At 44.7% G+C, this 16,809-nt stretch overlaps 2 protein-coding genes across 2 annotated transcripts in view; one reads left to right on the plus strand and one right to left on the minus strand.

The window, feature by feature from the left end:
- The window catches only part of LOC139418947 (uncharacterized), a 349,701-nt gene that overhangs the window by 294,669 nt on the left and 38,223 nt on the right, over positions 1–16,809 (plus strand). The gene's annotated exons all lie outside the window — the stretch shown is intronic.
- The window catches only part of LOC139419784 (uncharacterized), a 35,945-nt gene continuing 28,533 nt past the window's right edge, over positions 9,398–16,809 (minus strand). Inside the window, exons 14-15 of the mRNA XM_071169770.1 lie at positions 11,077–11,227; positions 9,398–10,880 (exon numbers count right to left, since the gene is read on the minus strand). Coding sequence (XP_071025871.1) covers positions 9,699–10,880; positions 11,077–11,227 — 1,333 coding nt within the window. The 3' untranslated portion in view covers positions 9,398–9,698. The remainder of the gene's footprint in view (positions 10,881–11,076; positions 11,228–16,809) is intronic.

Below are 16,809 nucleotides of genomic sequence, written 5' to 3' on the forward strand. Positions count from 1 at the left end.
GGACACATGCTTGTGGAACATTTTATTCCAAAATCATGGGCATTAATATGGAGTTGGTCCCCCCTTTGCTGCTATAACAGCCTCCACTCTTCTGGGAAGGCTTTCCACTAGATGTTGGAACATTGCTGCGGGAACTTGCTTCCTTCCATTCAGCCACAAGAGCATTAGTGAGGTCGGGCACTGATGTTGGGCGATTAGGCCTGGCTCGCAGTCAGCGTTCCAATTCATCCCAAAGGTGTTCGATGGGGTTGAGGTCAGGGTACTGTGCAGGCCAGCCAAGTTCTTCCACACCGATCTTGACAAACGCTTTCTGTACCTCGCTTTGAGCACGGAGGCATTGTCATGATGAAACAGGAACGGGTCTTCCCCAAACTGTTGCCACAATGTTGGAGGCACAGAATCTTCTAGAATGGGCTCCTGAGTGGCACAGGGGTCTAAGGCACTGCATATCAGTGCAAGAGGCGTCACTACAGTCCCTGTTTCGAATCCATGCTGTGTCACATCCGGTCGTGATTGGGAGTCCCATAGGGCAGTGCACAATTGGTCCAGCATCGTCCGGGTTTGGCCGGGGTAGGCCATCATTGTAAATAGGAATTTGTTCTTAACTGACTTGCCTAGTTAAATAAAGGTTAGATAAAAATACAATTAGAATATCATTGTTTTCTGGGCCTAGCCAGAACCATGAAAAACAGCCCCAGACCATTATTCCTCCTCCACCAAACTTTACAATTCCACTGTTCCAAAGTCCAAAAGCAGCGCGCTTTACACCACTCCAGCCTACGCCTGGCATTGCACATGGTGATCTTAGGCTTGAATGCAGCTGCTCGGCCATGGAAACACATTTCATGAAGCTCCCAAAGAACAGTTATTGTGCTGACGTTGCTTCCAGAGGCCGTTTGGAACTCTGTAGTGAGTGTTGCAACAAGGACAGGCAATTTTTACGCACTTCAGCATTTGGCGGTCCCGTTCTGTGAGCCTGTGTGGCCTACCATTTTGCATCTGAGCTGTTCTTGCTCCTAGATGTTTCCACTTCACAATAACAGCACTTACAGTTGACCGGGGCAGCTCTAGCAGGGCAGAAATTTGACGAACTGACTTGTTGGAAAGGTGGTATCCTGTGACGGTGCCACATTGAAAGTCACTGAGCTCTTCAGTAAGGCCATCCTACTTCCAATGTTTGTCTATAGAGATTGCATGGCTGTGTGCTCAATTCTATACACCTGTTAGCAACGGGTGTGGCTGAAATAGCCGAATCCACTAATTTGAAGGGGTTTCAAATACTGTTGTGTATGCAGTGCATATGGAAAGTATTTAGACCCCTAGACTTTTTCCACATTTGGTTAAAGTTATAGCCTTATGGGCCTCCCGGGTGGCGCAGCGGTTAAGGGCGCTGTACTGCAGCGCCAGCTGTGCCATCAGAGTCCTGGGTTCGCGCCCAGGCTCTGTCGTAACCGGCCGCGACCGGGAGGTCCGTGGGGCGACGCACAATTGGCCTAGCGTCGCCCGGGTTAGGGAGGGCTTGGTCGGTAGGGGTGTCCTTGTCTCATCGCGCACCAGCAACTCCTGTGGCGGCCTGGGTGCAGTGTACGCTAGCCAAGGTGGCCAGGTGCACGGTGTTTCCTCCGGCGCATTGGTGCGGCTGGCTTCCGGGTTGGATGTGCGCTGTGTTAAAGAAGCAGCGGCTTGGTTGGTTGTGTATCGGAGGACGCATGACTTTCAACCTTCGTCTCTCCCGAGCCCGTACGGGAGTTGTAGCGATGAGACAAGATAGTAGCTACTACAACAATTGGATACTACGAAATTGGGGAGAAATAGGGGTAAAATTCAAAAAAAAAAAAAAGTTATAGCCTTATTCTAAAATTGATTAAAAAAAATTTAAATCCTCATCAATCTACTCACAATACCCATAATATTTTTTGCACATTTATTTAAAAAACAACAACTGATACCTTATTTACATAAGTATTCAGACCCTTTGCTATGAGACTCGAAATTGAGATCAGGTGCATCCTGTTTCCATTGATCATCCTTGAGATGTTTCTACAACTTGATTGGAATCCACCTGTGGTATATTCAATTGATTGGACATGATTTCGGAAGGCACAGACCTGTCTATATAGTATATATAAGGTCCCACAGTTGACAGTGCATGTCAGAGCAACAACCAAGCCATGAGGTCAAAGGAATTGTCCTTAGAGCTCTGAGACAGGTTTGTGTCGAGGCACAGATCTAGGGAAGGGTACCATAACATTTCTGCAGCATTGAAAGTCCCCAAGACCTCCATCATTCTTAAATGGAAGAAGTATGGAATCACCAAGACTCTTCCTAGAGCTGGCCATCTCGGCCAAACTGAGCAATCCGGGGAGGTGACCAAGAACCCGATGGTCACTCTGATAGAACTCCAGCGTTCCTCTGTGGAGACGGGAGAACCTTCCAGAAGGACAACCATCTCTGCAGCTCTCCACCAATCAGGCCCTTATGGTAGAGTGACCAGATGGAAGCGACTCCTCAGTAAATGACACATGACAGCCAGCTTGGAGTTTGCCAAAAGGCACCAAAAGACTCTCAGATCATGAGAAACAAGATTCTCTGGTCTGATGAATCCAAGATTGAACTCTTTGACCTGAATGCCAAGCATCATGTCTGGATGAAACCTGTCACCATCCCTACGGTGAAGCACGGTGGAGGCAGCATCATGCTGTGGGGATGTTTTTCAGCAGCAGGGACTAGGAGACTAATCGGGACTGAGGGAAAGGTGAACAGAGCAAAGTACAGAGATCCTTGATGATAACCTGCTCCAGAGCCCTCAGGACCTCAGACTGGGGCGAAGGTTCACCTTCCAACCAGACAACGACCCTAAGCACACAGCCAAGACAACGCAGGAGTGGCTTCTGGACAAGTGTCTGAATGTCCTTGAGTGGACCAGCCAGAGCCCGGACTTGAAAGCAATCTAATATCTCTGGAGAGTCCTGAAAATAGCTCTGCAGCGACGCACTCCATCCACCTGACAGAGCTTGAGAGGATCTGCAAAGAAGAATGGGAAAAACTCTCCAACTGCAGGTATGCCAAGCTTGTAGCGTCATACCCGAGAAGACTCGAGGCTGTGGTCGCTGCCAAAGGTGCTTTAACAATGTATTGAGTAAAAGGTCTGAATAGTGACGTAAATGTGATGAATGAATTTTTATTTCAATTTTTATTTAATTCGCAAACATTTCTAAAAACCTTTTTTGGTTTTGTCATTATGGGGTATTGTGTGTAGATTGATGATGGGGGGGGGGGGGGGGGGGATGTTTTATCCAAGGCTGTGACGTAACAAAATGTGGAAAAAGTCAAGGGGTCTGAATACGTTCCGAATACACTATTTGCAGCTTTTGCTTTGGGAACGCCTACTCTGAAGTGAGCGTGTGCAATGACTCAAAACACCCTTGCACTCTTTTTTTTCCAACTTTGGCAAAGGGTAAAGTCTGCCAAACTTAGTCCACTCTCTTCCTAACATATTATAGTTGGAAAGCAGAAAACTGTATTGAGATCAAATGTTTAATTGATGAGAAAATTAACAGAATGTCGGACAAAATCCATCTTGCTCCTTTTTCTCCTACTGCTGGCCACTGGGCTTGCTCTCGTCACCATATTTAGTAGTGAGTGGCTACAGCAAACAGATGCTTCACATTTATACATCCGGTGAAATATCTGGCTCATTGTTCGATCTGTGACAATATGTTCGAAGGAAGCCAAAGAAGTCAAGGAAACTAAGGCAAATTTTAGTCTAAATAATAAACAAGCAAATCAACAGATTTGATGACCTATTTTTAGTACATAAAGGAACAGGTGCCACCTGATTATGCCAAATAAATTTGGGGGTAAGGGGTGTTATAAAGGTGTTATATAAAAGAGGGACATTGTATTTGTTATGAATAGAACAAAATAAAAACCACATTTAAAGGGTGAATATAGTGTCAGACTTAAATGACAGAGTTATGGCTATGCCAGCACACCAAACAACAAGTCTGTATCATGTGAGAAAGACAGCATGCCCAGATGCTCAACTGAGGGACTTAGTAATCAACAACAAAAAAACTCTCTAAGACACTTCACATGATGACTATAATATGTCAGCTAAAGGATAGTTCCCAGATATCCCCTGTGTACATCTCAAGCTACACTGCTACGATTTCTCCCCATTGTGGACACTCCTATGTCTGATAGGGATACTCGTTGTGACCCAATGACACCAGAAGAGGTAGAAGCAGGTAGAACCACCCTCAGGTGGTTAGTCTTTGAGCTCCCTCCTTGACCTCTAGCCATTGTTTGGGTGTTGTTGGGATTATGTGATGTGTTACAGGCTAGGTACTTCTCGTGGTGAACGCCCATCCTGACCCTGTCTGTATTGATGGGGTAGCCCTGAGGTAATTGAGGAAGGCTAAGGCCCAGGCTTTCTATGAACCCATTCACCAGGCATTAGACAAGATCCTGAAGGAGAAGACAGACTTGCTGATAGACTACCATCAGGGGGGTCTCCCACCACTCTCTGTGAAGGCTGAAGCCCAGGGTGTCTTGCTCTGTTCTTCATGGATACTGTGGTGTTGGTATCATAGGAACAGGAGGGTCTATCTCTATCAGCCCCAGGCCCTGCTTCATCCCTGCACTGAGACTGTGAAGAGAAGGGTCTGGGCTGGAGACTGGATCCTTGACTGGAGCCTCTGTCTCTCCGATGACCACCAGGACTGAGGTTGTTCAGTCCACCTGTCCATCGGTTGTGTTCCATGTGGTAGAGTCTCTGTCCTTTGCGTTTGTGTCCTGGTTCTGACTCGGGAAGGAAGAACGACGGCTCCTGACCCAGGATACTGGTCCTGGGCAATGGTTTGTGACCAGCCGCCTCAGAGATCCACTCTCTCCCACCAGTAACACTGGATATCAGCAGGTCTTCATGGACTGCAAACAAAGATTGTACAGAAAAGCGTAAAGGTTTATATTAGACACTCTTCTCTGTACACACAGAAACATGACGTGATGTTATAAAATGTTAAACACAGTCAAGCCCATCTCTAACACAGTGATTCAAGTACCTAACAATATGGAGCCATTAGAGTTTATTATTTAACTAAAATGTCCATATGTGTTGAAACTCAATCTCTGCAATGATACAAAAAGAACCAAGTCAGTCAGCACTGTATTTCATTTCAGCAAAATGGTCAAACACTACTTTTATTGCACAAAATGATACATGTGAAAAGTAGAATGTTTTTTTCTCACTATGGTAACACTTGAACTTTTCTGTACATCTTGTACCCTCGCTTTGATTAAGTACATTTTGGAATACTTTGGAAAATGTTCAACATTACATTACAACACTACTTTATATCAAGTACACTATGGCACTATTTCCTCATTATAACACACTAGTATCAACCTAAACGAACATAGTTGTCACTCTTTATCAGTGAAGTATTTTTACAGACAGCATTACAACAACCATCACCATATCATCTACTCTGCCTCATCATACTCATTCTTTCCTCAGTTCACCTCATCCAGTTCCCCACTACATCCTAAACCAACAGAATTAAGTACAAACTAACTAGTACTACAATACATATTACTACTATACATGGGCCAGGTGCATTTTCTGCTGGTGTATCCTGAGGTAGTTCCTCTGAGAACCTCTTCCCGCAGGGCGTACAGGCAATCAGCCTCTCTCCCATTTGGACCTTCAGCTGGTGCTGGTGGGAGTACCTCTTCTCACACTTGTGGCAGCAGTATGATATCTCACCTGTGTTACCTTCTGGTGCCTCTTCAGGTTGAATGAGTGGGAGAAACTGGTCCGGCACAGATGGCAGCCGAACGATTTCTCCCCCATGTGCATCCTCTGGTGGAGCTCCACCTGTTTGGGGAAACTGAAGACTTTCCCACAGAATGAACACGGGAAGCACTTATCTTTTCCACCAGATCTACTGAGAGCGTTACTACTACTGTCATTTGTCAATGGGCTGGTGCTGCCATTTAGTGTTGAGGCACCAGCATTGTCTGAGGTCTGGTTTAACAGAAGGAGAGTGTGAGGAGAACGAAGGCCAGGGACTGTCTGTGTTGTTGCAGGGTCCATATTCCAGTTGATAGATCCTATAGAAGGCAGGCTGAAGGCAACACCTGTTAGGGGGTTAACCTGAGGCACCATCAGTCTCTCTGAATCATAACTATAGGAGCAGGACGGAGCATCGCTAGCCGAGTCTGTGTCTGTTCTCTCTAGCCGCATACGGACACCTCCCCATCCCCGCAGAGCAAATCCACACCTCGCCCTGGTCTCATCCAGTCTGTTGTCATGGAGACTAAGTGTGGATGTTGTTTTGTGTTCCACTGTCTGTTTCTGGCTGTGGTTAACAGTGTTGTTCCCCAGCCCAGAGTTGAGGACGCTGTCCCATCCACTATGTTGCCTCTGGTCCTGCCCTGATCAATTATGTTTCCCCTGGGCTCTTGGTTGCACCGGTCTGGGAATCCAAGATGGCCACAGTCTCCTCTGTTAGCCTCCCACTGAAAACCTGCAGCAAGAGGTTACAAAATAGACTAAAAACATGTCAGAGAACTCTACATATGGAGTTTTTTTCCCATCAAGTTCATACATTATAATGTGTGTTTTTGTATTTGAACATAAGTTGTATTGATTTCATTTTAAGAAGTAAGAAGACAAATAATTACCAGGAGTATTTTTATTTATTTAATCTTTATTTAACTAGGCAAGTCAGTTAAGAATATATTCTTATTTACAATGATGGCTTAGGAACAGTGCCTTGTTCAGGGGCAGAACGGCTACCGGCCCAACGCTCTAACCACTAGGCTATCTGCTGCCCACGTATCACTATTCCCACTGAAAATCTATTACTGTATGTAGGCTTTATGTATTTCTCCCTTACCCTGCTCCCCATCTTTAGTCCACTCAGCAGGTCAATTCTCTCTGGTCCATCTTCTATTGTCTCCACTTTGACCAGCAGCAGATCAGGCTTCCCATCCTCCATGTCTACTGACTGTAAGAGATACAGAGTGAGAGGGTGTTGGATAAAGAAATCTGATATGAGCACCCTGCTATGGAGTATCATCTGATTGGGCAATGAGGGATTTCTATGAGTACTATGCAAACATGTAAATTTATTTGATACTATTCAAACGTGTTAGTTGATTTGATTACTTGACACTCTTTAATGGTTTGATCATTCAAAAGGCATGGTCCCACACTTAAGACACAATTAATCAAGACCTTGGCCCTTATCTACAAAGAGTCTCAGAGTAGGAGTGCTGATCTAGGATCTTTCCGTATAATCTTATTCATTATGATCTACATTTACAGTGCAACATCCATGTATGTGTGTCTGTGTCTCTTCATAGTCCCGCTGTTCCATAAGGTGTATTTTTATCTGCTTTCTAAATCTGATTCTACTGCTTGCATCATTTACCTGATGTGGAATAGAGATCCATGTAGCCATGGCTCTATGTAGTACTGTGCCTCCCATAGTCTGTTCTGGACCTGGGGCCTGTGAAGAGACCTCTGGTGGCATGTCTGGGTGTCCGAGCTGTGTGCTAGTAGTTTAAACAGACACCTTGGTGCATTCAGCATGTCAACACTTCTGTCAACACTTCAACACTGAAGTCAATCTCTCCTCCACTTTGAGCCTGTGATTTACATGCACATTATTAATTGTAGCTCTCTGTGTACATTTAAGGGCCAGCCGTGTTGCCCTGTTCTGAGCCAATTATAATTTTCCGAGGTCTCCCTTTGTGGCACCTGACCACACGACTGAGGTTAAAGTGAAGACTGTCAGATTTTATTTAAGGTTATCCATAGGGTGAACCGTTTAGAAATGAAAGCACCTTTTGTACATAGTCCCCTCATTTTAGGGGGCCAAAAGTATTGGGACAAGTTCACTTATATGCTCACCTCCCCTGTTATTGTAATGGTAAGAGGTTAGCATGTCTTGGGGGTATGATATTTCTACATCTGTAACTTTCTTACTCATTATTCACAATTAATTCAGGACTAAGGGTGCGCTCTGGCCATCTACTCCGATTTCGGGGCACTCTCCTCTGAGTGTGCCAGAGCGCTGAATAACTGATGAATTTACAAAAGCTCAACACCCCTTGAATATGGCTGGTGTCAGTAAACTTCAGCGAAAAGGCGTAATTCAATTGTTGCCAGCAGCACAGTTAGAGTTACCAATGCTCTGGGTAACATGAAAACAGCCTAACTAGCTATGCTAGGGTGAGTAAAATGGTCAGAGTGAGGTGTTCTCTTATTTTCGGGCTCCCGAGTCGCGTCACTACAGACCTTGGTTTGATCCCGGGCTTTATTACAACCGGCCGTGATTGGGAGTCCCATAGGGCGGCACACAATTGGCCCAGTGTAGTCTGGGTTAGGGGAAGGTTTGGCCGGTGTAGGCCTTCATTGTAAAATAAGAATTTGTTCTTAACCGATTTGCCTAGTTAAATGAAGGTTAGCTTGAGTGCTTGACTGCCGTTGTGAGGTCAGAACGCTTGTATCAACCCTACTCCCCCGCCAGAGCGTCCAGTATGCGCTCTGAACGCTCTGAATTTATGAACGCTCAGAGCATACTCCAGATAGAATTTACAAACACACCGTAAGAAAGTTAGACGCACAAATAGCAGTGTGTTTGTGTGCGACGCTTAAGAGGTAGCGCATCATTTCAAGCTGTTGGCAACGTCCCTTTTCAACACACTAACACAATACATGTAAATCTACATTTAAAAAGGGGTGGGGCTCATTTGAGATTTGAAGCCTTGCCACAATCGGCGTCTGTTACGCAGACTAGGCAATTTACACAGAGAGCAATTTGACCAGTCAGTCAAATACACGTGATAGTTGCTTTTATGATCAGAACGTGCAGTTGGGACTGAGGTACGATTTTAATTGGCTGATGCAGAACTTGTTCCAGGATATAATCTGAAGAGACCAGCTACAAAAAAGCGTTTTGTCACCTGCAAGTAAATCAAACATTTTTATTGACTGATAGCATTTTGAGCAGCAGACAAATTTGACAGTTAAATTGTTGCTTATGTTTCCTACTAAATTTGAGATCTATATTGTAGTTACAGAATGACTTGCTTTAAAACCCATCATGGGACATAAATATGATGTGGGTAAAAATACAACTGTTTAGGAAAGTCAGACAAACCCGATTAAACTATGTTAACATGTACAGTAGGTATATTATGTAAGTGTATATTTGTCATAATATTGTGTGTATGCAGAATAGGGCGAGATCAGATGTTATGTACACTAAAGAGAGAGTCTTAGAATGAAAAGTCACATTTTGTGTTTATTGAACATAAAACACGTTTTAAATACACCATATGAAAACCACACATACACATCTCAACTAACAATCTGCATAAAATTGATCAATTCCATTCATTTTCTCATGAAATGTGTCTTGGGGAAAATAATTAGGTAGTTGAATGCAAGTAATTAAATAGGCACACAGTACAAACACAATATGTATCAGACTTTGTAGGCTTATATAACACACAATGTCTGGATGCAATATTCTACCCAGGAATATTCAACACCGATATCGGTTCCTCTTGTTATTCCAAACGCATCTACGGATCTATTCTGCTGACAAATATGAAAATGAATCTTTGTCTTTAATGCAGGGTTCGATCTAAGCTGTCGAGTAGAACGGTTACTTTCTATGTTATAGAGTGGAATGGTTTTTTTGCTGGTGTATCCTGAGGTAGCTCCTCTCTGAAAACGTCTTCCCACAGTGCGTACAGGAGAACGGCCTCTCTCCCGTGTGGACCTTAAGGTGCATCTTCAGATGGTCCTGGCGGGAGAACCTCTTCTCACACTGGGTACAGCTGTAGGGTTTCTCACCTGTGTGGACCCTCTGGTGCCTCTTCAGGTCACGAGCCTGGGCGAAGCGCATGTGACACTGGGTACAGCTGAAGGGTTTCACCCCTGTGTGGACCCTCTGGTGGATCTCCACCTTCTGGGGGCAGCTGAAGCCTTTGTTACAGATCATACAGAGGAACAGTTTCTCTTTACCATTGCCTGATGTTGCTCCCCCTCCCTGAACCTGGGCTCTAGCCCTGTCATTTGAGTTCAATACCTGATCGAAAATGGCATGGCTGTGTGAATCGGAAGGCTCCATCGACGTGGACACTGGGTCACAATCCCTGAACTGTATAGGAGAGTGGGTCACAACGTTTGAATTTGTCTCCAAGCTTTCCCTGTAATCTAAGAAATCTCTGCTCTGTGAGTGTCCGTCTCCTAGATGACGATCTGCATTCAATGTGGGAAAAGCGTCACCCTCCACTTTCACAGTTACCTCATCTACGATTATAACCTCCCCTTTCTTATCTAGGCATCCTTCAGAGTATACACTACTACTGTACTGGTTCCAGTCCCCTCTAGACAAATCAGTCTGTGTCTCTAAACCCAAGGGCATGTTGCCAGGGTCCATCTCTGTAGCGTAAGAACAAGACGGATCATCACCACCACCAGTGCCTAACGTGTCACCATCACCATCTCCACGGGAATGAACCCTTCTTTGGCTCTGGTGAAATACCCGTAAGTACTCTGAACTGGGAGCAGGAGGACAGCCCAGTCTCACTGGGTCTGATCGGTGGTCAGATCCTGTGTGTAAGAGCCTTCGTGTTAAAGTCTCTGTGTCTGTCTTTGACTTGAAGACGGTGTTCGTCGTTCCACTGACCTCCGTGATGCTGCTTCGGGTCCTGGGCTGCACTGGGGCGGTGATGGGGTCTTCTGTGGCTACAGAGGGTGCTCCAGTCTGGATGTCTCTGCTGTGCTGTGGGTCTTCATCTCCTTCAGACCTCTCCATCTTGACCCCAGGACCTGCAGCTTCAGCTTCTGCAGACTGACACAAAAAGAGAGGAGGTTATTACCGGTACATGAGTAGAATTGGATAACAATGTCATAGGGAAGTCTCACAAGCTCTCCTATGGCAGATGTACATGTAAGCAAGTGAATAGCTGAGACGAGCCTTTCTGAAATAAACGGGCCACATTTGATTTACAAAGTAACACATTTTTATGCAACACTATTACACTAACCTCTATCATGATAACGTGCTGGGTTGAGGTTCCACTCCCCTCATCAACAGTAATTGATTGGTCATCTCTCCAGGAATTGTTCTTCATTGGCTTCACAAAGCTCTTGTGGCCTTCAGTGAGATGTCCTTCACCTGAGAAAGTGATTGGGGGAAAAAGAGGTTATGTTGGCTACTGTCTGCTCAATGGTATAGACCCTTTTCTGTCTTTGCAAACACTGCCGCATGAGGGAGAAGAGTGCCGTTTGGTTGCAGAAGATGGGGGAGTTCTCATTTTAAGGCTTGTATGAAAGTCCTGCTCAATATAACATTGTAAGTGTATGACAACCCACAAATACACTGCTCAAAAAAATAAAGGGAACACTTAAACAACACAATGTAACTCCAAGTCAATCACACTTCTGTGAAATCAAACTGTCCACTTAGGAAGCAACACTGATTGACAATACATTTCACATGCTGTTGTGCAAATGGAATAGACAACAGGTGGAAATTATAGGCAATTAGCAAGACACCCCCAATAAAGGAGTGGTTCTGCAGGTGGGGACCATAGACCACTTCTCAGTTCCTATGCTTCCTGGCTGATGTTTTGGTCACTTTTGAATGCTGGCGGTGCTTTCACTCTAGTGATAGCATGAGACGGAGTCTACAACCCACACAAGTGGCTCAGGTAGTGCAGCTCATTCAGGATGGCACATCAATGCGAGCTGTGGCAAGAAGGTTCGCTGTGTCTGTCAGCGTAGTGTCCAGAGCATGGAGGCGCTACCAGGAGACAGGCCAGTACATCAGGAGACGTGGAGGAGGCCGTAGGAGGGCAACAACCCAGCAGCAAGACCGCTATCTCCGCCTTTGTGCAAGGAGGAGCACTGCCAGAGCCCTGCAAAATGACCTCCAGCAGGCCACAAATGTGCATGTGTCTGCTCAAACGGTCAGAAACAGACTCCATGAGGGTGATATGAGGGCCCGACGTCCACAGGTGGGGGTTGTGCTTACAGCCCAACACCGTGCAGGACGTTTGGCATTTGCCAGAGAACACCAAGATTGGCAAATTCGCCACTGGTGCCCTGTGCTCTTCACAGATGAAAGCAGGTTCACACTGAACACATGTGACAGACGTGACAGAGTCTGGAGACGCCGTGGAGAACGTTCTGCTGCCTGCAACATCCTCCAGCATGACCGGTTTGGCGGTGGGCCAGTCATAGTGTGGGATGGCATTTCTTTGGGGGGCCGCACAGCCCTCCATGTGCTCACCAGAGGTAGTCTGACTGCCATTAGGTACCGAATTGAGATCCTCAGACCCCTTGTGAGACCATATGCTGGTGCGGTTGGCCCTGGGTTCCTCCTAATGCAAGACAATGCTAGACCTCATGTGGCTGGAGTGTGTCAGCAGTTCCTGCAAGAGGAAGGCATTAATGCTATGGACTGGCCCGCCCGTTCCCCAGACCTGAATCCAATTGAGCACATCTGGGACATCATGTCTCGCTCCATCCACCAACGCCACGTTGCACCACAGACTGTCCAGGAGTTGGCGGATGCTTTAGTCCAGGTCTGGGAGGAGATCCCTCAGGAGACCATCCGCCACCTCATCAGGAGCATGCCCAGGCATTGTAGGGAGGTCATACAGGCACGTGGAGGCCACACACACTACTGAGCCTCATTGAGTTGTTTTAAGGACATTACATCAAAGTTGGATCAGCCTGTAGTGTGGTTTTCCACTTTAATTTTGAGTGTGACTCCAAATCCAGACCTCCATGGGTTGATAAATTTGATTTCCATTGATAATTTGTGTGATTTTGTTGTCAGCACATTCAACTATGTAAAGAAAAAAGTATTTACTAAGAATATTTCATTCATTCAGATCTAGGATGTGTTATTTTAGTGTTCCCTTTATTTTTTTGAGCAGTGTATATGGCTCTGGTTACAATAGCCTCTTTTAGAATCTGAGAGTGAAATACATACACACTCGTCTATATCATGTAGGCTCAGCATTCCTGAACAGTCCCATGTACAAGTCAGAATGTTGAACAAACATTTCAACTTACTTTACTTGTTGTCCACCGATTTTGTTCCTATGTCGGAGGTAATCTGATACAAAATATCCACAGGGAAGCGTTATCAACCCTACCTTAAGTACGCTGGTCTGTATATTGGTTTGTATTAAAGAAATGCAATTCGCACTTGACAAACACTTGCACAATATGGCCGAGGATAACCGAACGGCAAACGCTTCCAGCTGACTGCAAGGAAACGTGCTTCGGTCAACGTACATGTCAAGAGATCTCCACCTCCAAAAGGACCAACAGCATGAACAACCGGTAAAGTGTAATGTGTGTAATATAATACAAGTGTAATATAATGTTATTCAACATTCTGGCTTGTAGAGACTACTGCATCTTTTCATGGTTACATTAAGACACCATGGAACCAGCGCGAGATATGGGTCGGTACAACGCCACTGTACTCCAGATTTGACCTTTATCCACTGTCATGACGTTGGCCTCTTTGGGTATAGAAAGCCCATCTCCCTCCCTCTCCCTCCCTGCCTCCCCCTTTCCTCCTTCAACTAGGTTGCTGTGGTCAGAGAGACGTCGTAAATTCCTGAGAATCTCCTCATGGACACACAGTACAGAGAGAGTAGATTTTCATGGAGAACAAAGGAAATCCTTCCACCTCACAGAACTTGAGGTACGAACAAATTTCATGTTCCGGAGAAAGTATAAAAGATCGGTGAAGAATCCAGCTACGAACTAGTCCGTTTGTCACAACTTGGGGAAGCTCATGGGAGAAGGTGTGGCCACATTACCATAACACTGTTTATATAATAGCCTCAGATATGAGGTTTACATCTAATTGTTGCATAAGATGAATGAGTGAGTATGATACTGTTTGTATAATATGATTTTGGACTGTTTAATGAAGAAAAATACAAATGCCTTTTGATTTGAACTAAATCAGAGGACCGCCCCTGAGCCCAGTTAGGGTCAAGTGTAACAGGGTTATATTGGTGATTCCCCTTGTCACTTTATTGTTAAGCCAATGGGTTTTTGGTGTGAGTTTGTCTTGCCTTCACCTACTCAACATGGCATCTTATTGGCTGGTTTGCGTAGCTTGCTTACGAGAATCGTCCCAGTGAACAAGCACCAAACCAGCGGTAAGTTGTTGGTTGCAAAGCACTGTACATCAAGAGAGTATAAAAATCACTTAAGTGATGATTTAAATGTACAATTTATATCAAATTGTTTGTAAATGTTATTCGAACATCACACATAAGATGCAGCGGTTTTTGGAGAATATTTGTTTTGCATTTTGTTGTAGAGAATTCCCGCCAGTACTAGCTAGCAACTTACTGTGTCTGGTGGGGGGGGTTCATATATTTTGTACAGTGCGTGAGTGCAGAGTTGGATGGTGAGACGTGCATTGCATGACGTGCAATTTTGTGTCGTTCTTATCAGGTACATTGTTAAAGATATTATATTGTATATTGTAATTGTATTATTTTGGTAACTATCCCAGTGAACAAGCACCAAACCAGCGAATAACGCTACATGACTGGTGCTACATGTTGGAGTTCCGTGTCGATGACTGATTGTACACAACGCAAGACGAGTACTGTTACACAAGCCTCCTGGGACAGCCCCTTTTCTGCCATTCCGAATAAAACCCCAACTTTGAGAAATTATCAGGAGACCGAGTTTACCTCAATTACGAGATGGCTAAAGGTTGCAGACCATGTTTTTCTCCATTAGGAGGACAAAGGTTGTAGACCATTGCTGAATCTTTTAACCATACCACGTGGTTAAACTCTTAGACTATCGATACCGACAGAATATGAACAAGTCTTTGATATTAATTACTGGTCTGCAGCTAGGAATTCGGAATCATTGAACGTGAAGAACGACAACCGCCGAAACATCCATTCTATAACGAATGTCATTCTGAACAATCCCCTCTAACCACAAACCGAGAGGGAGACAGACGGACAATTCTACAAAAGAAATTAACTTTTCACCAGCGATCAAGACGACACACTGAGCGTAAATATATATAGTGATTGCAATTGTTCCCAAAAGAGTGAGCGTTCATGTGCAAAGGATTAGCATTTCAATTGTTATAATTATCACTCTGTAGTGACCCCCCTTTTGTCTAACAAGCCGCCATGCCGGTTTAGCCAACTAGGGCACATTTTCCTTTCATTTCATGTAACCACATTTACCTTGTTTATGCATTTCTGTGAATTACTTAGTAATAAATAAATGATTCAAGACAATTGATGTATGGATGACTCAGTGAAGACTGGGTTCGTGCAGATAACCAACAATTTACGACGTTTGGAATGAGACTAACGTGAGGTAAAGTAAATAATTCATTAATTCAAAGACTAATTGATCAGATAAAATATCTGAAAAGTTATTTTAGGAAATGATAACTTTGTAATCTGAATATTTTTCCTTGGTGCCCCGACTTCCTAGTTAATTAGTTACGTGATTAATAATTACAGAGAACCTTTGATAAAAACTATCAGTCTTCAGTTAATGATAGTAAAGACACGACACCACACTGCTCAATCGAGAAGATTTAAATACTGCTAGTTTTCCTGGAAAACGGCCATTTTCATCCTCATGCTAGCTAGCAGTAGCCAAAGCAGCCATTATGGGATTGACCCTGCAATTCCTAAATGGCTGTGATACACTACATGGCTCGTCGAACATCTAATTCCAAAAGCATTGCCATTAATATGGAGTTGGTCCCCCTTTGCTGCTATAACAGCCTCCACTCTTCTGGGAAGGCTTTCCACTAGATGTTGGAACATTGCTGCGGAGACTTGCTTCCATTCAGCCACAAGAGCATTAGTGAAGTTGGGCACTAAAGTTGGGCGAGTAGGCCTGGCTCGTAGTCAGCGTTCCAATTCATCCCAAATGTGTTTGATGGGGTTGAGGTCAGGGCTTTGTGCAGGCCAGTCAAGTTCTTCTATACTGATTTCGACAAACCATTTCTGTATGGACCTTGAGTTGTGCACGGAGGCATTGTCATGCTGAAACAGGGCCTTCCCCAAACTGTTGCCAAAGTCAGAAGAACAGAATCATCTAGAATGTCATTGTATGCTGAAGCATTAAGATTTCCCTACACTGGAACTAAGGGGTCTAGCCCGAACCATGAAAAACAGCCCCAGACCATTATTCCTCCTCCACCAAACTTTACAGTTGGCACTCTGCAGTTGGCCGGCAGCATTCCCATGGCACCCGCCAAACCCAGATTTGTCTGTTGGACTGCCAGATTGTGAAGTGTAATTCATCACAGAGAATGGTTTCCACTGCTCCAGACTCCACAATCGGCAAGCTTTACACCACTCCAGCCGACGCTTGACATTGCGCATGATGATCTTAGGCTTGAGTGTGGCTGCTCGGCCATGGAAACCCATTTCATGAAGCTCCCGACAAACAGTTATTGTGCTGACAATGCTTCCAGAGGCAGTTTGGAACTGGGAAGTGAGTGTTGCTACCAAGGACAGATTTTTTAAATGCGTTTCAGCACTCGCTGGTCCCATTCTGTGAGCTTGTGTGGCTGAAATAGCCAAATCTACTAATTTGAAGGGGTGTCCACATACTTTTTTGCTGTGGCCCCCCCAAAAATAAACAATAGTCTCTACAGGCCAGCGTGTTAAATAAAATGTTATTTACACTTACTAACCATGATTGGAGCCCCAGTGCTGCTCATTGTAAACAATGGTAACGGTAGG

The sequence above is a fragment of the Oncorhynchus clarkii genome, chromosome 10, assembly GCF_045791955.1.
Source record: "Oncorhynchus clarkii lewisi isolate Uvic-CL-2024 chromosome 10, UVic_Ocla_1.0, whole genome shotgun sequence".
NCBI classification, from domain to species: domain Eukaryota; kingdom Metazoa; phylum Chordata; class Actinopteri; order Salmoniformes; family Salmonidae; genus Oncorhynchus; species Oncorhynchus clarkii.